Source organism: Monodon monoceros, unplaced genomic scaffold (assembly GCF_005190385.1).
Source record: "Monodon monoceros isolate NGI ecotype Baffin Bay Population unplaced genomic scaffold, NGI_Narwhal_1 Super_Scaffold_5, whole genome shotgun sequence".
NCBI lineage: Eukaryota > Metazoa > Chordata > Mammalia > Artiodactyla > Monodontidae > Monodon > Monodon monoceros.
Genome location: NW_021703782.1, coordinates 76,834,880 through 76,860,695, shown reverse-complemented (window position 1 = coordinate 76,860,695; position 25,816 = coordinate 76,834,880). Strand labels below are relative to the sequence as shown.

Sequence of the window (25,816 nt, the reverse complement as noted above, 5' to 3'; positions counted from 1 at the left end):
GGAGAGAAGGCACAGCAGGAGGCTCAGATTCTCAGATTTTCAGCACTCAGGGGAAGGCAGACAAGGCACTGAGCAGGTCTGGTGACCATGTCCCTGCTCTGAGCTTTCTTTGTCCTCCTGGTTCATCCCCCGGCAGAGTTTGCTCCCCTGCTCCGGGCTGCTGCTTCTCTAGTGATGCCTCCACAGCCTCTGCCTGGTCTCCACACACCTCTTCCCAGGGGAGGTCGTCCTGCCTGGTCCTCTGAAGCCCTGGCCACAGGTCCGAGGGTCTGCACTAACGGTATGTGTGTGCGAGAAAGAGAGAGCAAGAGTGAGTGCCTGCTGCACAGGTACATACACTCGAGCCTGGTGTGGCGTATATACTCACAGGAGAATGTGTGTGCCTGGCTTTCGGGCGGGCGTTTGTACACACAGACAGGTGGGTGCGTTTGTGGTAACCTGCGTGGGTGTATATATACTCGGACAGGTAGACAATCACTGCAGATGTTTGCCAGTGACTTTAGGGGATAAATTATGTGGTACATGGAACCGTGCAAAGAGGAGGCTCTGGCCTGCCCCAGCCCTGGCACAGCACCTGCTGCTACTGATCCTCTGTCCAGGGAGGGTGCCTCTCCAGGAAGCCAGCCTCAGAGTTTCCCAGCCGAAACTTGAAGGGAGCTCACAGCTCACGCTCCCCGACCCCACGACGTCTCTAGACACAGTCAAAGTGAGGCAAGGCCTCCTATCTGTGGACCTGGGGCAAGGTCGGAGCTCTCCTTGCTGCAGAAAAGGCCCCTCAGCCCCTGAGGTACGGCCCAAAGCTCGGGACCCTGCACTTGTATGTGTGAGAGGAGCATCCACAGGGGCCCCCAAGCCTGGGCCTCACTGGGTGGTGGAGGCCCAGGGATACCCGGAGAGACTCCGTATCAGGAAGGATTTTGTGACCCTTTGACTGGCCTGAAGGCACAATGAAAAGAAGAAAAGTTATGTCTAAGGGAGTAATGCGCTTCCTGTCACTAGAGGTGCACAAACAGAAGCAGGATGAGGCTCGGGTGGGAACTGGAGAGGAGTTCTGCTTGGGGATGTTTGGGATCCAGTGGCCTGGGGGCACACGTGTTCTCATTTGTTCCCCTAATGCCTAGCACAATGCCTGGCATATGGTAGGAACTCAATCACTTCTTGATTCTGAAAAATGGGAGGACTAAGAGAAGGAAATCGTCTGCTACAAGGGAGGCGTTGACAGGAATTGGAGCTTAACCCAGACCCAGGCTTGGGCGGTGCATCCCAGGGTTTAGTGACATAGTGCCAAGTGCCCGAAACACCAAGGAAGGGTTAAGTCATGCTCCTTAGCTGGTGAGAAGATTAGGGGCAGGGTGGGGACTTGGGAGAAAGACGTCCATCCAGTGTGGTAAAAGACCAACCAAGATTTGGGGTTTAACAGAGGCAAACATCTGCTCTGAGCATGGTGCAGCTGTCATGTTGTTGGGAGGATTGGATTCTAGACTCGCCTTGCCAGGGATCTGCTGTGTGGCCTCAGTTTCCCTACCTGCACAATGGGAGCTCCAACGAGTTGACCTCTCAGGGCATATTCCACGCTGATGCCTAGGAGTTCATGAAGTCAAAGCAGCCCTGGCTCAGGTTCAGAGAAAATAGGAGGTTTGGGGCAGGGCCAAAAGATCTATCCATTTTTCACTCAAAAACACACGATGGAGGCAGATTCTGAAGGTCAATCCACACACAGTAGCTGATGAAGCAGGCCCTATGGGGGGACAGGTGGACAAGCGCTCTGGTAGCCTCAGAGGCCAGGACCCTCTCCAATGCGAGGCACAACGTGTGCTTCATGCATGGAGACCAGAGCTGACCTGCAGAGACAAGTCAGATTTCTGCAGGTTGAGGGAGAAAGAAGGGCATCCCCAACAGTGGGAATGGTGTAAAGTAGCTCAGAGGCTTCCTGAAAGCCAGGAGGACCCTCAGAGACCACCTAGCCCAGTGATTCTCAAAGTGTGGTCCCTTGGCCAACAGCAGCAGCATCACTCAGACTTAATGAGTTAGAAACTCTGGGGATAGAGCCCAGAAATCTGTGTTTTAACAAACTTTCCAAGCGATTCTAAGACTTGAGGACCTTTGATCCAGCCCATTGCTTCCCAGACTATGCTGGTAGAATACTTATTTGCAGGAGGTTAATGGGTGCTCTGTAAAAGGAGGACCTAAGGTCAAATAAGTTTGGGAATTACATACTCTACACTGCTTTCAGAAAGTCCCAAATCACAGTGGGGCATTAAAGGCTCTGAGAAGTCCTGCAGTATATTATTTACTTTTGATTAACCCAATGTTGTTTCAAATTGATTTTTCAGATTGCCTACTAACATTTCCATTAAGACTCTTAGGGAAATTCTGATCCACATCAATCCTCATTTTTCACATGGATAAATCGCAGCCTAGAAGAATGGGGACTGCCCAAAGTCACAGAGAGAGTGTGTCAGAGCTGGAAAAGACCCTAGCAATATACCTCATCCCTGAAGAGACTCTGTGGGCTCCCCGCCACCCTGCACCCTCTTTCCCTGCCTCCCAGCTGTGCCCTCCAGGGCCCTGCAGTATGGAGCTGGTCAACAGGACAGAGGTCTCTGAGTTCTTTCTGAAAGGATTTTCGGGCTACCCAGCCTTGGAGCACCTGCTCTTCCCTCTGTGCTCAGCCACATACCTGGTGACCCTGCTGGGGAATACAGCCATCGTGGCAGTGAGCGTGCTGGACATCCACCTGCACACGCCCATGTACTTCTTCCTGGGCAACCTCTCCATCCTGGATATCTGCTACAGCCCACCTTTGTGCCCCTGATGCTGGTCCACCTCCTGTCGGCCCAGAAGACCATCTCCTTTCTTGGCTGCGCGATGCAGACGTGTCTGAGCCTGTCCACGGGCTCCACAGAGTCTCTGCTGCTCGCCATCATGGCCTATGATCGCTACCTGGCCAACTGCCGGCCACTCAGGTGCTGATGAGCCACCGGCTCCGCTTGCTGCTGGCGGGAGCCGCCTGGGTACTCTGCTTCTTCAAGTCAGTGACTGAGACAGTCATAGCCATGAGGCTGCCCTTCTGTGGCCACCGTGTGGTCAGTCACTTCACCTGCGAAATCCTGGCAGTGCTGAAGCTGGCGTGCAGTGATACGTCAGTCAACGAGGTCTTCCTGTGGGTGGGTGCCATCCTGCTGCTGCCCGTGCCCCTGGCGTTCATCTGCCTGTCCTACATGTTTATCCTGGCCACCATCCTGAGGGTGCCCTCAACCGCTGGACGCCACAAAGCCTCCTCCACCTGCTCGGCGCACCTGGCTGTGGTGCTGCTTTTCTATGGCACCGTCATCTTCATGTACATGAAACCCAGGAGCAAGGAGGCCCGCATCTCTGATGTGGCCTCCACGGTCCTCTATGCTGTGGTCATGCCCATGCTGAACCCCGTCATCTACAGCCTGAGGAACAAGGAAGTGACGGAGGCCGCCAGGAAGGTGTGGGACAGGAGATGGACCTCCAGGTGAGGGAGGCCGGGGCTCTGCAGGCTAGCAGGCCAGGCCTTCATTAGCCTACAGTGAGGGCTGCGGGTCTGGAATCTCCAGCCCAGAAACGCAGCACCAAGTCCCACTGATCCTGCCACAGAGGAGCTCACAATCACCCCTGTGCTCCTTCCCCCGGCAGACCCATGGGGCGCTCTCAGCATCACTGCCTGCATCTTTACACCAGCCTCCTGTCTGGCCTTAGGATTTCAGTCTTGTTCCTCCCAGTCTCTCCTCGAAGGGGCATCCAGAGGGATCTTTTTGGAAAGTACATGTGATCCTGTCACTCTCCTGACTGAAACCCCTGGATGGCTCCCCAGAGCTCTCAGGATGAACTGTGAGGTCTTCAGTGGGGCATTCGAGGACCCCACAAGCTGGCCCTGACTAAACCCCCTCCCCGTCCTGTGCCCCACAGCCTCCTCCCTGTCAGCTGCACACGCCAGCCGGCTGTGAGCCTCAGTATTGCCCAGCACTGCCCAGCTCTGTGCCCTTGCTGGTTCTTTCCACAAGGCAGCCTCCACCCAGCACTCAGTTCCACTTGTAAAAGGACTGCCTGACCCTCAAGGCCCATCTTTTATTTTTTAAATATAGTCCCATGTGATATACAGGAGGTTCTTGTTTTTCTGTTTTATATATAGTAATGTGTATCTGTTAATTCCACGCTCCTAACTTATCCCTGCCCCCATCTCAAGGCCAATCTTGAATGCCACCTCTGCCAGGAAGCCCCTCCCACTCTGCATCTCTCACTGTGCTCTTCCTGCTTTATTTTCAGTGTTACTGTTAAGAGCAGGTAGTATCGGATTCCACTCTGTTCCAAGGTCCACCCTGGCCCAACCCCAGGCCCTTAAAAATAAATAAATAAATAAATAAATAAAAAGACTTCTTAAATAAATAGAAAACACATCGATGTAGGGGTGACAATGGCAGAGCCTGGGGTCCTTCCCAAATCTGAGCAGAGCTGAGATGGAGCTCACAGATGACAGGCACGACCTAGTGCCTTGGGAGGTGACAGTAGAGGCAGTGACGAGCCCTAGCAGCCAAGATTTCCAGACCTGCCCAGCCACCGGGGTACCAATCACCCCAAGCAGCTTAGGGTCTGGATTCTCCTGTCTCCCTTTTAGCAGCAGTAGCTTCCGGGGCCTCCCTGCCCGGCATCCAGGCCTCACCTGGCCTTGGGGAGACTCTGCTCTACCTGTCTTCAGCCCACCCACTAGGACCCTGCCATAGCTACCTCTTCCTGGTGCTCAGCCTTTTCCCAGCTTTCCCCTCTGAGAGCTCAGTGAACAAACAGAGGAAATGGACTCAGATTCAGAGAGCATCTCCATTCCCTGCCCGCTCTCGCCTCAGTGTCACCGTCCATGTGATGGGAGAGCTGAGCTTGGTCGCAAGCAGCAGGCCAGCTCTCCTGCCGCCTGGCTGCAGGTAAGCACATTCCTTTCTTGGGCCCTCAGTTCCCCTCCAGTCCCTCTTCCTATTCCTTGGTTGGTCAGAACAGAGGCACAGAGGAGGGAAGCACAGCCCCGCAGCTCACAGCCTGACCAAGCCAGGGTGACCGCTGCCACTAAGACCTTCTGCTAGGCCTTTGATGCCACGACAGGGGTTAGGACTTTATCCTGTGGGCATTTGGGTTTACAATCATTACTTATCGATACTTTTAGAAAGGTCACTGATTAGATACCTTTCTTCACCCATGAAATTGTCAAAGAATTGTTTTTAATGTCTATTGTTAACTAAGGTGCAGTGAAGTAGGTAATGTCATACATTGCTGGTGGGGGTGGGAATAAGTTAATATGATCTTCCTGCCAAATAAGCGGTGGGTATGAATCAAGAGACTTAAAAACTTCAGACCTTGGGCTTCCCTGGTGGCGCAGTGGTTGAGAGTCCGCCTGCCGATGCAGGGGACACAGGTTCGTGCCCTGGTCCGGGAAGATCCCACATGCCACGGAGCAGCTAGGCCCGTGAGCCATGGCCGCTGAGCCTGCGCGTCCGAAGCCTGTGCACCGCAACGGGAGAGCCCACAACAATGAGAGGCCTGCGTACCGCAAAAAAAAAAAAGAAACTTCAGACCTTCTGACACAACACCTCTACTTCAAGGAATTAGTCTGAGAAAATTATTAGAGGTGCAAAGATTTATGTATAAGTATATATATATATATATGGATATTAATCACAGCGTTATTTATGGTAACAGAAAACTGTAAGTATCTTAATGTCCAAGCATAGCAGAATGTTTAAATAAATCCTGGTGGAGCCCAATGATAGACTGTGACACAGCCATTAGAAATCCTATTTTTTGAAGGATATTTGATGATGGGAAATTCTCACACTGTAATTAATAGAAAAAGGCAGAACATATAACTTTGTACTCAGTATAATCCCAATTCTTTAAAGGTATTTTTCTTATGGATATATGAATAAGTATGTATGTAGAAAATTCTGGAAAATTAAGACAAAATGTGAACTAATAGTCGTTTCCTTTGGCTGATGGGGTTACAGATAAATATTGTTTCCTTAATTATTCTTTCCAATATTGTCCAATACTTCTAAAATGAACATCACTTTGAACTTCAAAATATTATTTTTGAGAAATGGAAGATCATGTGGCTCCAGAGTAGAGCACAGATGAGAAGGGCCCTGGGCTGAGGGCAGCAAGTGTGGAAGCTGGTGCCATAACCCAGGCACCCATGGGGCCTGACTCAGGTGGGCAGTCAGGCAGAGAGGGCGGAGCTGAGAAACCTTGCGGACATTCAGCTGATCGCAGAGGTGGCTGAGGGAGAGGGGGACTGTGCGCTGGTGCCCGAGCTTCTGGCTTATTTGGGTGGATAGTGCTCCACCCTGAAAGAAACCCTGAGTTATGGGGAAGATGAGAGAATCAGGTTGGAGGGGGTGGGATGGGAGGGTGGTGATGAGCTTGTTTGGATGCATTTGTAGGCAACCACAGGGTGGCAAGACAGCCCTGTTCCTAAGCAGCTGGAAAATAAGTGGGGACAATCTTCCAATATTTATTTTGACCTGTGTCCTTGAAAAAAAAATTCCAAGAGACAAATCATAGTATAATGGGAAAATCTGCAACTGCTGCTGCATTATTTAAGGCTGTTTTTAAGTCCCTAAACTGTGTCAAGTTGTCATTCTTTATTGTGAAGGAAAGAGAAGGGCATGGAAAGGGAAATGGAAAAGGGAACCTGCAGAAACTCATGCACCTGGCTCAACCCCTGACTTCATGGTCCCTCACAAGGGCTCGGAGTCTCACCCTGTACAGCAATTCGCTTTCCTTAACCTTTCATGAGTGCAGGTCCCCACAGCTCTCCTGGAAGGAGACACCCCATTTCACAGCCCAGGACGCCGAGGCCAAGGGTAGGGGTCATAGCGCCCCAGCCTCAGGTCCAAGGGGCAGGGCTGCAATGAGACCTTCAGATTCTCTGTCCAGTGTCTCTCCTGTGCCCTCCTCACCCAGCCAGGGCCTCCTGGAGAAGCACAGGGAACCTGGGGTCTCTGAAGCCCCATAGCTGCCAAATGTGCAAACTTGTATAGTTGCAGAGTTTGAACTTTAAATTGGGCAGGGACTGAGAGGTGCCCAAGGGCGAGGAGCACACGACGTGTCTACATGGCAAGGGACCAGGAGGCTGGGCCTCAGGGCCTCCCCCCGGCCCACCCCAGCACAGTGTGTCTGCTGGTAATGAACTCAGTACTCCCTTGCTCTGCTGCTCTCCCAGGCCTCAGGTCACCTCACCGGGCAGCTGCTTCAGCCACCTGCCTGCACTAATGCCACTGGGCCAATAGGTAGGAGGTAAGGAGAACCCATCTAGCATGTTGACTCTTCTCATGAACTTTTTTTTAAACATGCAAAAAACCAGAATATCTGCTTGGGGAAGGGAACATAATGATAGTAATAATATCAGCTACCACTGACTGAATACTTACCATGTGCCAAGCTCTGTGCTAAGAGCTTTCACTGGATCCTCAAAATCACCCCATGAGGAAATACTATTCTTGTCTCCACAGGTAAGGAAGCTGAGGCTGAGAAAACAATTAGCAAGTGGCAGGTCTGGGACATGGGCCCTGGTTGCTCTGACTCACCGCAAAGCCCACACTCACCTGCTTTGCTAACACAGCGAGGAATGTGAAGCAGGAATCCCAGATCCAGGCACTTCCGGGAAATTGTAACAGGAGCTTCTTCTTGTTATGCCCCTCACCTTCCTTTTAAAATAATATGTAAAGCCTAAAATAAGTATTAAATGGTTCAAACTAGATTTACCAGCCAATGAAATTGACATGATATTTACCATGCAAAGTGACCCTGGGTCTGTCAGACCTCAGGGTTGGAAGTTGCTAGAAAGATGTGAGGAGGGAATGTTTTGAAGGTTGCACAGAGTACCAGAGACAAGCTAACTGAATGGCTCCATTTCACTCAAGGAGAAACTGGACCAAGGTCATATAGCAGAATCGGAACAAAGGCAAGAATCCAATCTGGGCCCCTCACCCCAGTCCAGGGCTCCTTCCATGGCATCTCCCTGCCTCTCTGGAGGGGTAAAACTGGGGAGTGGATTAGACAATGATTCTCAGAGACACTCAATTTCCTATCACTCTGGATATCTGACTTTCCAGGACACGACAGGGTGAGAGGCCTGGCAGACAGATGCTAGAGTGATTTTCTGAGTGTATTGCGAAACACCATCGTACCCAAGTGCTCTGCAACGTTTCTGGTCCTCTTCCAGCTGAGCATGTGGTAGGACTACACAGGCCAGTGCATTGTGGGCATTTGGGATACAAGCCACTTCTGGGTCGGAGCACTTAACTTCTGGTGTGAGATGCTCTGGTGTGTTCTTCCCCAGCCGTAAAAACTGGTGATGTCCCAGGTGGTGGAGCCAGGGTCTCTGAGGATGATGACCTGGAACAGAGCCCCCTGAAAACCTGCAATGGACATGTAGCATGAGAACTAAACCTCTGTCGTGGTAAGCCACTAAAATTATGAGGTTGTATGTTATTGCAGCAAAACCCAGCTCATCTTAACTGATGGAGCAAGGGAACTGCAGCTGCTCCCTCATGTCCCAGCCTGGGCCCACACTGTAGTCAAAGCTGTTGGTAACCTGGCAGCATGGTATTTTCTAGACACAGCCTTATTTCTTTGGGGTCATAAGCCTATGGCCTAGTGGGCTGTCCCTAACTTCCATGAATGTGTTATGATCAGACTCTTAAATTGTAAGGATCCCCTATCACTCTCCTGATTTAGCTCTCCAGAGAGAGCAGCTATTCCTGCAGGGAGGAGACTGGCCCCACTAAAGCTCTCCTCCCAGCAATCACACGGCTGCATCGTTGTTCTGCTGGTGTGTGCTCTGGAGGAAGGCGAGAGAGGGTGATCTCAAGGTAAGAAATCTGGGATCAGGATTTTGGCAGAAGAAAAGCACTGGATCTCAAATGGCACCTCCTGCGTGCAGGCACTGCAGGGTGTTAGGGATGAGCTGGACACAGCCCTTTGATTTCCACAGCTCACAGTCTATTGTGTGAGAGAGAATGACACACTAACTGCTAGTGGCTGTGTGAGCGTCATGTTTTCGGGATGGTCAGTTCTGTGGACTGGGAAGACGGGCCCCACAGAGGAGGTGTGTGTGAGCTGAGCCTTGGAGGATGAGTGGAAAGAAAGGCCGCTCCAGCTGAGGCAAGTATGAGAAGAGGGACGAGACAGGAGTGTGCGGGATTTGTCCATCAATGGGGAGTGGTCTGAGGCTGAGCAGGGGTGCATGAAGGTACAGGAGTTGAGGCAGGAGGGCAGACCAGAGCCTGATGACAAAAGCCCTCAATTGCCTGTGCCATTCCCACTTGATTTTTTTGTTGGAGACAAGGGTGGGGAAAAGAAATGCAGAGTCAGGCTATTTCCCACCTTTTACCTGCCTGAAAACACCCTCCACACCTATGTCCATTGTCAAAATTTGAGGTTAAAAGGTCTTTTTTGGGCAACACACCCAAAAAAGACCAAGGCCTTATAGTTGAATCTGAAATTAAGCTTTGGGCTTAATCCAGCCACTTGAAGTCACAACCCAGGAAAGATGCTTCCTTTTAACTTCTTCTTTCCAGACCTCAGGTCTTACTTTACATCCCAGACTCAAAGAGAATCTCAGAGGTTTCTAAAGCTGAGAGAGGAAGGGATGTGACCAAGGTCACCAGAGAGCAAGGAAATGAGTGTAAACTGTTAGGCCAGAAGCCGCATCTGCCTCTGCTGTATTCCCAGCACCCAGCACATAGTAGGTGCTCAATAACAATTTGATGAATGAGGGAACGAATGAACCATCACAATCAGGCAATTCTTTACCTTTCTGTCAAACTTCAGCAAGAAAATCGCTACCTTTAAATGTTTACATGGATAAGATTTACGGTCATTGGCTGACCCAGATTTATCAACTACCCCTGTATGTTCCAGAAACGCCCCTAACAATCGCCTTGATTTAGGCTGGAGGAGGGAAAACCAGCACAGGCTCTGGGGAGAGAGGGGGTCATGACAGATGCTGGAGGTCTTGTGCAGGGAGGTGATGAGCACAGATCCAGCAGATGCCTGTGGCTGAGGACGCAGTCTTTGATCTGGAGCCTTGCTGCTGGGTGGCTCACCGGCACTTTTCTGTGTGTCTCATCTGGCTACACAAAATCCCCATTTTTCAGAAGGCAACTGAGTCTCAAAAGGCCAAGCGACTTGGTCAACATCACACAGCTAGTTAGAGCCGGAGCTGGGGTGCAACACTGGGTTTTCAGAATCCTGCGCTGAATATCTGTTGAGTGACTGTCCTTGGCAGCACTCGCTGTACGAGGTGCCGAGAGGAAGGAGACACTCCTGCTCTCAAGGGTGGTAGAGGAGACAGGTGCACAACACAAGAGCACAGAGGATGGCCAGGGGCTGTGGGAGCACAAGAAGTGGGCAGGTGACTCTGCAGGGTGCAGGAGGGAGAGGAGGAGAGATGAGCTGGACCCTGAAGGAGCAGGAATGCCCCCACTGGGGAAGAGAGGGAGGACTGCCTACAAAAGGGAACTTCTTGGGCAAAGATGTAGTGCTGGGAAAAAAACATGGTTTATTCAGAAGAGGGTGAGCCCATCGGCCCCTACAAATGACAGATGCAATTAGGCAGGAGGAATGAGGGGGAAGATCCAGCCCTGGAGGACAGACAGGGTTCCAATGCTGTCACAGGACATAGGCCTCACAGTAAAGCTAGGTGTGAAAGGAGTGAGGGAGGGGGTAGTTATATATCTTCTGAAAGGTTAAAGTTCACCCTCAGCTCCTATTTCTCCCTTACACCAGGGATCACTGGGGCTACAAGACAGCTTTCCCATCTAACATTTGACACTTCACTCCCTCGTGACACTGGCATTTCCCAAAGAGGCTGAGACCAGCTCAGAAGAGCAATGGAAGCTACCTGGGCGAAGACCGCAACCTTTCCCACCCTCCCTGTATAAAGCTGGTCAATGACTGATGACGCCTCTACCACATGAGACCTGGTTTCCCTCTTTGTGTGAGATTACTGCTGATATTATTATTCATCCTAAAAAGCAATATGGAGGCCAAGAAGAGAGTCACTTGGTTTTCAGGACCAGGGTTAAATGCTGTGACCGGTGGCTCTATTGGGATATGTATGTTCTTGTATGTTCTTTTAAAAATCAATGGATGGTCTGTGATTCCTTAAGGAGGAATGGCCAGAATAAGGCTTACACATCCTATGGAGTGGAAATGTTCAACCTTTATGCCCAAAGGAACGCTAGGTGAGCATCACTCATCACCCACCTCCCTCCCCGAGCTCATCTCACTTAAGAAAGAGGGGCAGCACTTGTGACCGGTGTGGCATCTTTTTATCCACTTATTTTTCGTACAACTATAGCCCCAGCACCTAAACAATACCTAGCACAGAGTAGGCATTCAACAAATATTCAGTGAATGAATGAATCCGAAACACTATGGGCATAATTCAGCCGTAAGAAGTCATAACCTAGAAATGATGCTTCCTCTTAACAGGCAAGAACGCTTTAGATTCCAAAGGAGCACCTGAAACATGAACCCTACTCTATCATCTCCCCTGAGCCCACCCAGGGGAGAAGACAGATGAGTCTAGGGGATTAGAATGGGTCCCGCCTCCCCTAAGTTACACCAGAACTGCAGAGCTGAGAGGGCCGGCTTGCAGACCTGAAGTCCACTCACAGATGGTGAGACTAAATTCCAGAGGCAGGGCTGACCCGCCCCAGGTCATACATCCAGGTTGCTTGGCTCCCAGGCCAGCTGGTGCTTTTTCCAACACCCGTGTGGTCCAGGTGGGAAAGGAGGGAGAATGAGATGGATGGGGCCAACCAGACGGCCGTGACAGAGTATGTCCTGCTGGGGCTACACGAGCACCACAACCTAGAGATGGTGCTGTTTGTACTCTGCCTGGGCATCTACTCCGTGATAGTGCTGGGGAACGCCCTCCTCATCGGGCTGAACATGCTGGACCCCCGCCTGCACAGCCCCGTGTACTTCTTCCTCAGCAACCTCTCCCTCATGGATATCTGTGGCACATCCTCCTTTGTGCCTCTCATCCTGGTCAATTTCCTGGAAACCCAAAACACCATCTCCTTCCCTGGCTGCACCCTGCAGATGTTCCTGACCCTGGCACTGGGCTCCACGGAGTGCCCGATCCTGGCCGTGATGGCGTGTGACCGTCACGTGGCCATCTGCCAGCCGCTTCAGTACTCAGAGCTCATGAGCAGGCAGACGTGCATGTGGATGGCGGCACTGAGCTGGGGGACAGGCTTTGCCAACTCCCTACTGCAATCCACTCTCACCTGGAGCCTCCCATTCTGTGGCCACAATGTCATCAACCACTTCTGTGAGATCTTGGCAGTGCTGAAACTAGCCTGTGGGGACATCTCTCTAAACGCGCTGCTAACAATGGTGGCCACTACTGTCGTGACGCTGGCCCCGTTGCGGCTCATCTGCCTGTCCTACGTTTTCATCCTTGCTGCCATCCTGAGGGTGCCCTCTGCTGCTGGCTGGAAGAAAGCCTTCTCCACCTGCTCTGCCCACCTCACAGTGGTGGTGGTTTTCTATGGGACCACCTCCTTCATGTACTTCAAGCCCAAGGCCAAGGACCCCAACTTGGCTAAGATTATCGCATTGTTCTATGGGGTTGTGACACCCTCGCTGAACCCCATCATCTACAGTCTGAGGAACACAGAGGTGAAAGCTGCCGCCATAGCTCTGCTGAGGGGAGACCTGGTCTCCAGGGAAATGTCCCGTTTTTCCTGTTGCTCTCTATCAGGCAGGACAGGCTAGGGTACACTGTGGTCATGATTTCAAAATTTCAGTGGCTTAAAACCACAAAGGCTTTTTCTCACTTACGCTGCAGGTCCATCAGAGGTTGGCTGGGGGATGTGCTCTGCACCATCGCCTTCATCCCTGTGGGACTCAGGATGATAAAGCAGCCACCATCTGGCACATCGCTGGTCCAAGTGGCAAAAGGCAAAGAGAAAATGACAAAGCCTGCGCTGATTCTTAAAGCTTCCGCTCAGAAGTGACCTGTTACTTCCACTTCCACCTCACTGGCCAAGGCAAGGCGCACACCAGGGCTGACACTGAGGGGGAGGGAACACCCACCTACCACGCATCTGGAAGGAGGGGGAGGACTGAAGAATTTGTGAAGAGCCTAGTGACAACCACCCACCCTACAGTCAACCCAGGGGCTACTGGAGATTTCTAGAGCTTCCTTTTCTCGGACCAACTGTCCTTCACCGGCTGCTGCCAGGTTCATCATCCCAGGAGAGTGCTGGTTAGCTCTCTTGTGGTGGCTTTGGACTGGGTCGAGCTAACTAGGGTGGAACTGGGCCTCCCAGAGTTTCCTTCCCTGTAAGGTTCTGGGATCGGGTGGACCATGAGAGAAATCCACATGAGATGGGAGGTGAAGGCGAAGCAGCACCGTCGTGGTGGGAGCCCTCACTTGCTGTCACCGGCCTGGGACTCACCTTGCTGTCAGCGCAGCTGCTCCAGCTCCTGCCACGCCGCCTGCAGCTGCTCGGAGGTCTGTGCCAAGTGCAGCGCCACGCCAGAGAGTGCCAGCTCCTCCTGCAGGTCACCAGTGTCACTGAGCCTGAAGGCAGCGAGGCCCAGACACGGGCTCCGGTCTGTCCTCACCTCCCCCTTCACGCCCCCCAAGAGCAGCTTCAGGCCCGACACCAGGTGCAGAGGCCCAGCTTTGCACAGGCTTCTCCAACTGCTCCCACAATCAACAGCTCTGTTCTCTACAACAGGCCCCTTATATCACTCACGCTTGTCCTACTTTGGCCAGACCCTGGCTGATGCCTCACTCAAGAACCTACGATGGCTCCCCTTAACCACAGAATGAAGCCCTAACTCTTCAGTTGAGTTCAAGCCCTCCAGAGCCCAGCCCGCCACTTCTCCAGCCCGATGTTCCACTAACCCCCTTCACACGGTGACCCCCTCGCTACAGTGTCTGTACTGCCTACACCTTGGTGTCTCGCTCATGCTGATCTCTGGCGAGACCTGGGACTATTTTTCCAAGCCACCTTAGACGCCAGCTCTCTCACACAGCCTTTCCTGGTGCACTTTGAATAGTCTCTCTTTCCTTTACGTCCCACAGCACTTTGTTGGTATCTTTCACTCGGTATCTATCCCATTCTGCTTTGCATCCATGGTATTTCACCACCACGTGGGCTCCTTGATGGCGGGATTCAACCAGGTCTGGCTTGTCTCTGCAGCTCCCACAGAGCTTTCCCGATAGAGGGTTACTGAACTGAACTGTCCCTCAGAAGCCCTCACAATGTCACATCTGGGGATTGGATCCTGTGCTGCTGGGTGTGCCCTAGGCAGTTGTGGACAGTCCAGGGTCTTAGTCCAAATGTGTGGACAGACATGAGCAGGGAGCAGCAGTATCTGGGGGCCACGGCCATGTATTCCAGGAAGTCACTTGAACAAGTCAGGAGACAACAAAGGACCCCTGCTTTGGGACCCAGGAGGCCAAGGTTCCAGACCTGGTTCAGCTGCTCTGCCTGTCACGGTCTTCTTGCTGGCCCTCTCCCTCCAGGAATCCCACAGGCACCTCAAACTCAAACTATCCACAACTGAACTCATCACTCTGCCCCACAAAGGTGTGTCATCATCTCAGGGAATGGCACCAACACCCGCCCCAAGTCACCAAGCCAGAAACGTGGCTGTCACCATAGGCTTTCTTTCATCCCTCACCACCCCACACATCCAAGCAGTCACCATGTCCTAGAGAATCCACCTCATAACAGCTCTCGGATCAGTCCCCTCCTCTCCACTGACACTGCCTTCACCATCTCTCTCTCAAATAGTGCAACAGCTGTTTTGCTGCACTTTCAGCCTCCAAATCCTCTCCAAAATCCATCCTCTGCACCAGCCGTCAAAACACCTATCTGAAAAGACAAAATAACGCAAACAAAACAAAAATCTGATCTGCTACTCTCCTGCTTAAATCCCTCCAATGAGGCCACTGCTCATTTCCCTAGGATAAAAGCCAGACCCCATGTACCTGCCCAGCCTCATCACTGGCTGCTTGCCTCCGCCCTAACTCCACACACACACACCCTGCAGGTCCAGAGGCCCTGAACTAGTCCCAGTTCCCCAGTAAAGATCAGTCTTTCCTGCTCCTGTGTCTCCCCCTTGCTGGTGCCTCCCATGTCCAAACACCTGACCTTTAGCTAACATACATTGGAGACTTACCACATAGCAGGCTAGGCACTATACTAAGTGTTCTAAGTGCTTTCCTGCTTGGGGACCAGATGGGATGATGGAAATCTCAGGGGAGGAATGTGATATGGACACTGGTGACCGGAGTGAACACTCCCCCAGCATCTTGGCACTATGGAAACTCATTCAATCCTCACTCAATGCCCTCCACTCCATCCGGCTTCCAGAAACCCCTTCTGACCCCTCCTAGCTGGGTGGGGTCTGTCCCAGCTCTGTCTCCCTCTTCAGTGCCTCCTGTACTCTACTGTGTCCTGAATCCCAGCTATTTGGGCTCATGTGTCCTAGTGATCTGTGTGGAATAATATTTCTGATACAGGAACAGACACCTAGCCCACACCTCTCCTTCCTTCTCACCATTCAGTTGGTGAATGTGATGTGAGATGTGACCTTCTCACATCACACTCTGCTCAGTGCCCGAAGGAAGAGATGTGATTGCAGAAAGCAGAGAACAAAGAGAGGTTTTCCTGGCATCTGAGTTTCAAAAGCCTAGGCTCTAAAGGGAACATAAAAGACTTAAGGCATAAACAAAAGATTTGGGAGAAAAATGTAAGAAAAAGTAGGTGTCCCCACCTCCAGATTAACAAAAGATTCCCTAAGCTAGGGAGAGGAAAAAGCAAGGAGGAGGGGATGTAGTGAGAGCATTGGCATAGGAGGGCCCCAAAAGGGAGGGGCCCTGAGCGCCACTCCCCAGACCAAGCCCCTGGACAGGTTTGCAGGGTGTGAAAGCTGGAACTCATGCATTGTTGGTCAAGTAAAATGCAGAGCAGGACCCCAGGGTAGAAATGGCTTCAAGGTGTTTCTGGGTAGCCAAGGTCCCACAAGTCTTTGCATGTGGCACAGAAGTGGTGGAGAGCCTCAGGACTGAAAGGGTTACACAGATGGGGACAAGAAACCACTCTGGGAAGGCCTGCTTGTACCACTAACTGGGGACCAGGTGGGATGATGGAAATCTCAGGGGCGCCACATGGACCCTGGTGACAAGGGAAAACACCCTCGCAATATCTCGGCATTATATAAGACCCTCGGGACTCAGCTGTGACCTTTGTGGAAAGAGAAGAAATCCCAAAATGACAAAAGATTATGTTTCTGGCACTCGGGCAAAATGGAGACTCAAAACAGAAGTTACATTCTTGTGATATTTCTTGCACATCTGAGATTTGTACCCGCTAGTCCAATTTCCTGAGCCCTTAGCCTCCTTCCCTATTGGGTGTGGGCACCACAAGGGAGGTATCACTGATTGAAATCATCTCAGCAAGTACACACACACACACTCACACAACTCCCTACTCCCGGCTGCTGCAGCCTGACACAATGGGGCAAAAGCCTCAGACAGTAGCTCCAGCAGCTCATGCCAGCTAGGCTCCGTCACCCCTGTTGATTGTCTCAGGGTCCCTCTTTCCCTCCCCTCCCCACACCCTTTCCCTCAGGAAAAAAAAGGCAGCACAGAACCAGCAAATACTTCATTGGAGACACACCAGACTCCACCTGCATCAACTCAGGATACCAGCCACCGCAGCCCCAGTCCCAGCCCCATCTGTCCTGCATCCCCCTCCCAGCACAGCACAGCCCAGATGCTGCCTCTGGGAAGGAAGCCCGAGTCCAGAGTTGCTGAGCTGCTGGGAAGATCTGGAGACTCAGCTTCCTCAGGATGGACTCTGTTTCCTTAGGAACGACACCACGTCCTGAGGGCCTGGTCTCCCAGGGAAGGAATCCATGTCCTCAGGAGGGTTCCATACCCTGGGAAGGGCTCCACACCCCTGGGAGGGACTCCTTGGTCCTGAGGGGGCTCTGTGGCCCTGCACGGGCTCCAGTCCTGAAGATGCAGAAGGACTCCAGGCCCTCGGGAAGTGTGCCAGGCCCCTGAAAGAGTTCCGTGTCCTTAAGAAAGACTCCATGTCCTCAAGAAATACAATTTGTCTCTTATCCCTGGGAGGACTCCATGCTCCCAGGAAGAACCCAAGGAAGGGCTCTCTGCCCCGGGTAAGAGTTCACGTTCCCCAAGGGCAGCCCAAAGCCCCTCTCAGCTGGCACAGATGCTGCTGACAGTGGCCCCTCCCGGGCCCACAAGGCCCAGCTCCTCCTGCTCATTGATGCACAGCTGGTAACCACAGCCCCGGGCCCGGGCTCCAGATGGGACCTGGTGGTCAGTCTTGGCACGAGGGGGCAGCAAGAAGCCCACACTGCCAGCGATGAGCATATGCCAAATGCTGTGAATGTAGAAGTAGTTGTCTCGAGTCTCCACAAAAGCATAGAGCAGGATGGCACTAACCGCGATAAGGCTGCCTGGGCACAGGTAGAAAAGCCAGCGGCGCCATGTGGGCGGGTAGCAGTGCCGGCGGCGGACGCTGCGTACTGTCTGGGGGAGGCAGAGAAGTGGGGCTCAGGAACGCGAGGCCTTGGAACCCAAGCCACTGCTGGTCACTCTCAGGCTTCCCGAGCCCTGGTGGTGACCTGAAGGCATCTGCCAAGACTGGAGTGCAGCGCTGTGAGCAGCACAGTGATGACGACAGGGTCCCAGCCCACCTTAAACTGGGAACCAGATACCCAAGTCCCTGCACCCAAGTCCTGCTGGGACCTCCCCACCCCCAGCCCACCCAACCTTACCCAGGCTGTGGCCAAGATCCCCAGGGCAAAGAGACTGGGTCCAAGCAGGTTCCAGAGTCCATGCCGGTCAAGCTGCAGAGCCATGGACAGCAGCATAGCCCCCAGCAAGTACAGCACCTAGAGAAACAGGTCTCCAGGGGCTGGGCCGGGATGGTGAGAGGCACTTGGCAATGCCCCCAGGAGAGATCGGGAAGTGGATTTCAAGTAGACTGTGGCTATGGTTGTCCCCCAGGGCCCACTCTGGACTGACCTGCTTGACCACAGGCTGTAAGCGAGCCATGGCAATGACAGTGACCCACACGGACATTAAAGAACCCAGGAAGTCACAGAACTGCAGCACGTCGTAGTCCATGATGCAGAAAACCACAATGCCTGGCTGGTCACAGGCATGGTAGAACTGGAGGAAGAGAGGACAGGCACTGAGAGAACTTGCGGCAAAGGTCCAGGTCTACAAAACCGCAGAAAGAGGCCATAGGGGTGGCGTGCTGCTGTCAGAAAAGTGGAGGTCAGAGCGCACAGACTGAGCAGAACTGGGAAATGCCCAACTCCCCACCCCTGAGAAGAATGTGGTAGGGAGGCCCGGTCTGTGTCTTAGGCTGTACGTATCTGGCAGCCCTGAGCCTCGTCCTCACCTTCCTAATCTTCCTGCTTCTGGAATGTGCTGTGAGAGCACCAAGCCAAGGGATCCAGGTCTCTCAAGCTGAGGCCAATCCTTGCCTGTATCCCCTTGTGCTCGTGTGGGTCCCACCTGTAATCCTGGCCCAAGCTCTGAGGCTGGAATCTGGCCTCTTGGCCAATCCAGACCCCAAGCCCTGTCTGTTAGCTCAGACTCTGAGTCATGCTTCACCTTCAGACCTTGCACTAATTGGTCCTCTGCATCCTCTCCCACCCAATGCCATGGGGGAAGCGGGGGGGATGGTAAGAAAAAAGGCAGTCCCTAAAGCCATGGAAAAGAGCATGGCACTTTACACCACGGGAAGAACATAGGAAAGGGACAGTGCTCACCTACCCTACACTGTGGGGAACACAGCAAAGAATAGGGTATTGAGGAGCTTAAAGGTGGGGTGCAGGGGACACAAGTGGAACTGGAACAAGCTATACTGGGCACCCCAATTAAGGAACCAAGCTCTGCCATCAGCCCTTGGGTCTGTGGTCACAATCCCTGTGCCCCGCTGGATAATGCTATCAGGACCTCTGGCAGCCTGCATTCCCTTATTGTGAAAACAGTGACCCAGGGATAACCTGAGTTCAAGTTTATTTTGTCTTGGAACATTTGCTGTCACCTTTCTTTGAACTTCTGTGTAGAATTTAGGTAATTTGAGTACTTATTGATGCTAAACACTAGAGCCATGGATGGTTTCAAGAATATCTGGTGCAGAGATGCAGGAACACGCTTCCTTCTATATCACGTGCCTTACGAGCCCACCCAAAGAAAATAGACTGGGCAAGGTCTCTGAAGACAAACAGCTCTGACCGAGAACAACCATCACAGTGGCATGCTCACTTCTCCCATCTCCCAATATCGCCCCTGCTCCGTGTCAGGAAGAATGGGTTATTATGGTAATGAAAGGAGGGTTAAGAAAAATTACGAAGCTATAATGGAAAGAAAAAGGTTTTGACCTATGTAAACTTGACCAAAATCTACTCATTGGAGCTGAGCTCGAGACATGCCAGCAGATTTTAGGGGATCAAAAAAGTCTCTTAAGATTCTGTGAATCAATCTGTTTGACCTCTGTCCCCTGTACTTTACCTCAGGTCCTCAGGGAGCCATGGCTACTGAGAGCACCTCTTGAGAGGAGAAACAACTCAGTGTAGTTGCCAGGATTGGGCTGAAATGCATCAGGCTGAACCGAAGCTGGGGCAGGAAGACTGTGCTATACCATCCAAAGGCAGCCTTTGAAGTGGCTTGATCTGACTGGAGGGATCCTTTAGGCACTACTTTCAGCCCACATCAGTTTCTTCATCATTCTATCAAAAGGCAACCCTAAGTCACAAGGGCTCTGAGCCCAAAAGAGAGACAGCCTTACAGACCTCAGTGAGACAGGTATCCAGGCCTCCAGAGGCACGGCTCTGGGTGTGGGTAAGGAGAGGGCAGGGATATCCAGCCCACAGCTGAGGAGAGAGATAGCGGAGCAATATCACAGTTTCACTCACTGGCAGCAGTGGGGTCTCAGCAACTTCTGGGGAAAATGAAAATGGGAGAACCTAGCCTCCTGTTTGAATGAGTCAGAGCTGAGAACGAGAAGGTGGAGGCGAGGTCAGGAAGAAGAGTTCAGGGAAAAGGAGCACTGTATCCCGAACTCATAGCACAAACCATGACACCCCAACCTCACTGAAACAGCAGCGACCTTAGGGAAAGCAGGTGGGAAACTGAAGCAGGTCTGCTGTGAAAGCTGACAGAAGCCAGCCCAGATGCAGAGCTGCCACCAACAGGATGGGAAAACAGACTCAAAAGTTTAGTCTTGAGAGACAAAGGATGAGAAAGAAATTGCTAATGTTTCTTTTGAACCTGTTGAAGATTTCACCCAGTCATTCAAATTGCAAAATGTGTAACTTCAACCAACAGAGGGGAAAGGGTGAATAACATAAGGGCAGGGACAAGCTAGGAGTTTAGAAAAAGAAAAATAAATGAAAAAGAAAACTCAGGGATATTAATTGACATTGGGAAACCTTGGATTCAATTCCTTCGCATTTTAAACTGCCAAGTCTTAAACTTGTGTACCTATTCTCTTTCTTTCCCTTCACTTTGGAGGTAAAGAATGTTGTTCCTTCAGGAAGAGACTGCTCTGGAATTATCATGTTTTTTTGGTTTTTTGTTTTGTTTTGTTTCGTTTGCGGTACGCGGGCCTCTCCCTGTTGTGGCCTCTCCCGTTGCAGAGCACAGGCTCCGGACGCGCAGGCTCAGTGGCCTTGGCTCACGGGCCCAGCGACTCCGCAGCATGTGGGATCTTCCCGGACCGGAGCACGAACCCGCGTCCCCTGCATCGGCAGGCGCACTCTCAACCACTGCGCCACCAGGGAAGCCCTATCATGTTTTAAGTGAGTATCCCAGGCTTTTCAGAGGGTTCATAAGTTTGGGGACATAAATCCCTCTTTTATATTATTAAATAGAGAAAATGAGTTCTTACTGGGAAACTTGGAGAGACTTTTCATGTGGGTCCATTTAATGTTTGAATATGCCTCAAAGGTTTATTTTTTAATTCTTTCTCTTATATGTGATTAATTGGGAACTAATTTGGTTCCTAAACAAATCAATATTTTGGCCTTTTTCTATTTCTCTACCTCCAAGACCGGATATACATACTACTGCTCACTAAATTACCCAATACTGTTTTATGATTTGGATTTTATTTTAAAGCATTAATTTTACCTTTCACACTTCACCAAGCGCTTGTTTCATATGCCTGACTTTCAGGTATATAGAAGGAAATGCCCAAACACTTCTGGAAGAGGGACTTGTAATAAATCTTTCAATCTCAGATAAGAGAGGATAAATACCAGCAGAAAAAAAGCAAAGCTGAATCACCTAACATTGAAGACACATCTAAGAAAATAATTAATTGAAGGTTTATTTCCTCCTAGGAATTTCTACACTGAAAAAAAGAGTGGGGAATAATGGAGAGATCGTCTCTGGAGTGGAGAGGTTTTGGAGGATATCATCTCTCTAATCTTCTATGACTGATTATTCTACAAGTATACTAGAAGGTCAAAGAGATTAAGGTTGTAGAAAACCCTTAGGGGTAGAGTTAAATTAAAACTGCAGTGTGGGGACTTTCCTGGTGGTCCAGTGGGTAAGACTCCGTGCTCCCAATGCAGGGGACCTGGGTTCCATCCCTGGTCAGGGAATTAGATCCCACATACATGCCACAACTAAGAAGTCCACATGCTGCAACAAAGATCCCACGTGCCGCAACTAAGGCCCGGTGCAGCCAAAATAAATCAATAAATATTAAAAAAATAAATAAAACTGCAGTGTGAGGTGACCAACACGATCTACATTTCACCAATCCTGATCTGGCTACTGTCACTGCTGAATGTCCATAAATGCCATCAGTAAAGTCCATCATTGACTCCCTCCTGGGGCACACTTTGCCAGGGAAACCCGCCAACAACCTGTGGCAGCTTGCTTCATTGAAACTCCTCAACCCGGAGGAGGCAGCATCTTGTCATCATATATTCTAGGCATGTGTTTGTCTCTTCTGCCTGCAGTGCTTCAGCCTGCTTTACTATTCATGGAGCAGGATCCATTATCGATTGCCATGGCACCCATTCAGCACCATCTTTAACCAGGAGGCACATTTTATAGTAAATGAGGTAAAGCAAATTGCTCACCACCATAGATTTCACTGGTGTAACCATTTACCCATCACCTAGGAGCAACTGGCTCAACCGAAAGCTGGAGTGGGCTACTGAAGGCTGAGTTATAGTGGCACCTGGGAAACTCTACCCTGAAAGTCTGGAATACTCTCCTATATGTTTGGCACACAGTATGTGCCCAGTAAATTTTAGTCACCTTACAGCCATCTTATACTTTATGCCATGTATATTCATGGGAGAATATCCCCACACTAATAAACTTTCCCTTATGCAAAAAAAAAAAAAAAATATATATATATATATATATATATATTGCACTATTGTCTCACTGCAAATTGTGGACTAATTTTTACATTAGTATTCCTTTTGTCATCAGCAATAAAAAGAAGTGGTAGAAATAACACAGAAAGATTGGGAGATTTAAGAAAAGAAATTCAGACTACTAACTAGTTTCTATTAGTATAATCTAATTTGACACCTTCCTCAGCTTTGGACATTTCTTTGCTTACAAGGCAATTTTGGACAATATCCTAAATCGTTTTTCTCTGTGGAATTTTATACTTTTATAACATAACTATACAGTTTGTCTACTGCTCCAAAACAGAGTATCCTGGCACTAGAGAATTTAAAATTGAAGATGCAAATATATTCAATCCATACAAAGATTAGAATATTTGTACTCGGGACAGAATGAAACTTCCTGCTGTTCTCTTATTTTCTGCTTCCATTTCCTCTTGGAAACAGTCATGGGATTTTGCCAAGGGCCACTGAGAATTACTTGTGCTGGTGTGAGGAACAGAAGAGGTAATGAGGAGGTGGGCTTGCAGCCAGGATCTCAGCAATCGGCAAGGAAGGCTGCAGGGGCCCCAGGATGTCAGCTCTGCCTGGGTCTTTGGGGATCCAATTATGAGGACTCCTCTAGCACTGTGAAGGACATGTGGCTTGAACTGTATGAGTCAGAGGTGCACAACCGCAATGTCTGATATATTTTCCCTGTGATTTCTTGTATTTGCTTTGGTTATATTTCCTGACCTTTTGATAGGCTCTTTTTATCTTTTAAGAATTTGAGAACTACTAAAGTGAGGTCGTTAGTATTTCTACATACTCCAGGACTTTTGAGAAACTGAAGTCAGGTTAGAAATGTATCAATGCACGCTCACTGCCCTATGCAAGGGGAACACTACAGCTCAGTGATTACATGAGAGGGATCTGGAGGCAGGCTGAGTGCGAAGTTTGGTTCTACCACTCACCTCAGGCCTTAGGCAATGTATTTTCCTTTCCTCAAAAAGGAAAAAAGCTTTTCCTTTTTCCTCAGGAAAAAATATATTTTCCTCTGCAAAAAAGGGATAATAATAATAGCAATACCTATTATTACAGTGCTATGGGGAGGATTCGATGAGCAGTGTCTGACACACAGCATGTATTCAGTAGATGTTGTTTTTCTGTTATAGTTATCTGAACTGTCGGCTACATACAAAATCAAGTGCTGGGTTTGTGGCTTGCTTTGTTTTGCTTTTTTTACTTATTTACATTTTGCATTTTAAACTCCTGAAGAACAAAGCTACTGTCTGCTCCCAGGCCCTGGGTAGGAACTGACACACTACTCCCAGGTGTAGACTGTCCTTGATTTGAAGACAAGGAAGAAGACTGTCGCCTACCATGCTGGTGCTGATACCTGCAATATGAAAGATGGGTCCTTAAATGGAGACTGCTGAGGAATGAAATAAGTCTAAACTAAATAAAGAACAGGAGAGAGTGACAACAGGAAACCTGCCTGTGAAAAATGAATCACAAGTAGCTCTACACTTTGGCACGTGTGGAAAAAGAACAGGAGTTAGAGCAGGACTTTAGGCAACACCTCAGAGCCAGTATCTTCTCCTTGATCATTTGCTTACTGCCTTATTTAAGAAAGTGGAAGCACTGTATGTGGTGCCAGGCACTTTCGACTCCCCCAGTGTTCCTACTAGGGGAAGGTCTTTTTTTTTCAGGATGATATTCCATCAAATCCAGAAGATAAGAAGTCATCTGATACTGAATACCCTGAAGCCAATGCCCAGGATGCTTTGTGAAGTGCAGGAGAATGGATACGCTCTCCTCACACGCTCCAGGCTCCTGACACACTTAGGTGTTCTTACTAATTGTGAACCACATTAGATCTGCACATAACCAAGAGTGCGCTGGTGAAAGAGCTGTTGCTAGAGGATTTGGTGAGCAACAATATAAAAAGGATCTTGAAACTAAAAAAAAAGAGAGAGAGAGAAACAATGTTGAATATAAAAACAGAGTGGGGCATTGTCAGAGCAGGTCTAAAAAGGGGACCAGTCAAACAAAACTGAGGTGTGCTGTTCTCATGCAGCTTAAGTGGCCAAGGTCCTGCTACATGGCTCAGTTACAGCCCATTGTTCCTCACCTGCGGAGAAACAACCAGGACCCTAGAACATGACTCAGTTTCAGGACATTTGCCCCCCACTTTCTCCTAGATGATAAGTAGGATTTTTGTAATTTGGATATATGTCTGATCTATTAATACTGGACAACAGAGAGGCATGTATTGGTTTTTGTAATATCCTTGTTGCTAAGACATGTGGAAAAGTCTGAATCCATCTGAGATGTTTGCAGTGCTCATAGGCAGGCACTGTACATCACAAGATACCAAGAGCCCAGAGATGAGATGAAAAGATCCCTAGATGTAGCATCTCAGGGGATTTGTGTAGACACAATTCCAAACTGTAGGTCAGAGTTTCTCAGCCAGTGTGTTGAGGTAAAGGTCCCCTCAGCCCTTAGAGTGGACAGGCAGGGTGCGGGTCGCTGGAGACCCCACACTGTCTCCAGTGACTGTTATCTTAAGTCGCAAACAGCCTTGCTCATATATCCCAATGTGCCTTATAAAAATTATCACGTTCGCATGCCATGATACGAAGCGGTCAGGAAGCACTGCTGTACAGTGAAGAGGAGACATTCTCATACCATGAAGGTGTAGACATCCCCAAACCCCGTGGTGGAAATGTAGACTCTAACCCACCACCACGGATAAGGTACTCGGTGAAAGACACAGACGCCACCGCATACCGTGGAGAAGAACATGGTGAAGGTGTAGACAGCCGCTTCCAGCACATATCGGCTCCGAATGGCCAGGACCACGGGGGGCAAAAACATGAGGTTGCTCAGGCAGAGCAGTAACGTGGACAGAAGCTGGAATCCGTAGGTGAGCGCATCCGCACTGTCGGTGCAGCCCCATCCCCGCCATCCTGCGGACGGGAGGGGCACAGGGTGGAAGAGGTGAGAAGGCAGCCCGGGCTTCAGCAGACACTTCCGCGGCGGTCTCTGCTCAAGCCCGACGCCAAGGCCAGAGGAGGCTGGTTCCACCCTGACTCCGCCCCCCCCCTCAAGCCCGGCTACTGAGGCTGCCGCCTCCCTTCCGACCGCCCCGGGTGGGGTCTCTCGCCAGCCCAGCCGGCTCACCGGCCTTGCACTCGCAGGCCGCGTACAGGTAGTTGTGCGTGCGCAGCAGCTTGCACTGGCCGTAGGGCCCGCAGTCGTCCACGCACGGGGACAGGAAAGTGCGCAACCGCACCTCGGCCGTCGCGTTCCGGCACCTCACGAACCTGCGCACAAACTGCCAATCAACCGGGACCGGGCG

General features: G+C 50.6%; 3 protein-coding genes and 1 long non-coding RNA gene across 4 annotated transcripts in view; 2 read left to right on the top strand and 2 right to left on the bottom strand.

Moving 5' to 3' along the window:
* Positions 1-774: 774 nt before the first annotated feature.
* LOC114884073 (olfactory receptor 13J1-like) lies at positions 775-5,513 on the top strand. The gene is given in 3 exon segments (XM_029202634.1): positions 775-2,795; positions 2,798-2,965; positions 2,968-5,513. Coding segments are annotated over 3 exon segments (1,101 nt in total). The 5' UTR covers positions 775-2,401; the 3' UTR covers positions 3,507-5,513.
* Positions 5,514-7,525: 2,012 nt separating this feature from the next.
* LOC114884076 lies at positions 7,526-13,149 on the bottom strand. The gene is made up of 3 exons (XR_003790768.1): positions 12,871-13,149; positions 8,202-8,432; positions 7,526-7,718 (listed from the first exon to the last, which is right to left on the bottom strand). It is a non-coding gene; the product is annotated as an uncharacterized LOC114884076 (long non-coding RNA).
* Positions 11,827-12,804, top strand: LOC114884074 (olfactory receptor 13C7-like). The gene has a single exon (XM_029202635.1). The coding sequence runs from the start codon at positions 11,827-11,829 to the stop codon at positions 12,802-12,804; it is 978 nt and encodes a 325-aa protein (XP_029058468.1).
* A 2,810-nt stretch (positions 13,150-15,959) lies between the features above and the next one.
* Positions 15,960-25,816, bottom strand: part of TMEM8B (transmembrane protein 8B) — a 27,028-nt gene continuing 17,171 nt past the window's right edge. Inside the window, exons 9-13 of the mRNA XM_029202636.1 lie at positions 25,639-25,791; positions 25,246-25,424; positions 18,110-18,256; positions 17,860-17,976; positions 15,960-17,611 (exon numbers count right to left, since the gene is read on the bottom strand). Coding sequence (XP_029058469.1) covers positions 17,276-17,611; positions 17,860-17,976; positions 18,110-18,256; positions 25,246-25,424; positions 25,639-25,791 — 932 coding nt within the window. The 3' untranslated portion in view covers positions 15,960-17,275. The remainder of the gene's footprint in view (positions 17,612-17,859; positions 17,977-18,109; positions 18,257-25,245; positions 25,425-25,638; positions 25,792-25,816) is intronic.

Excerpts from the sequence above, each read along its gene's own strand:
- LOC114884074 (XM_029202635.1), top strand. The coding sequence starts at position 11,827 with ATGGATGGGGCCAACCAGACGGCCGTGACAGAGTATGTCCTGCTGGGG.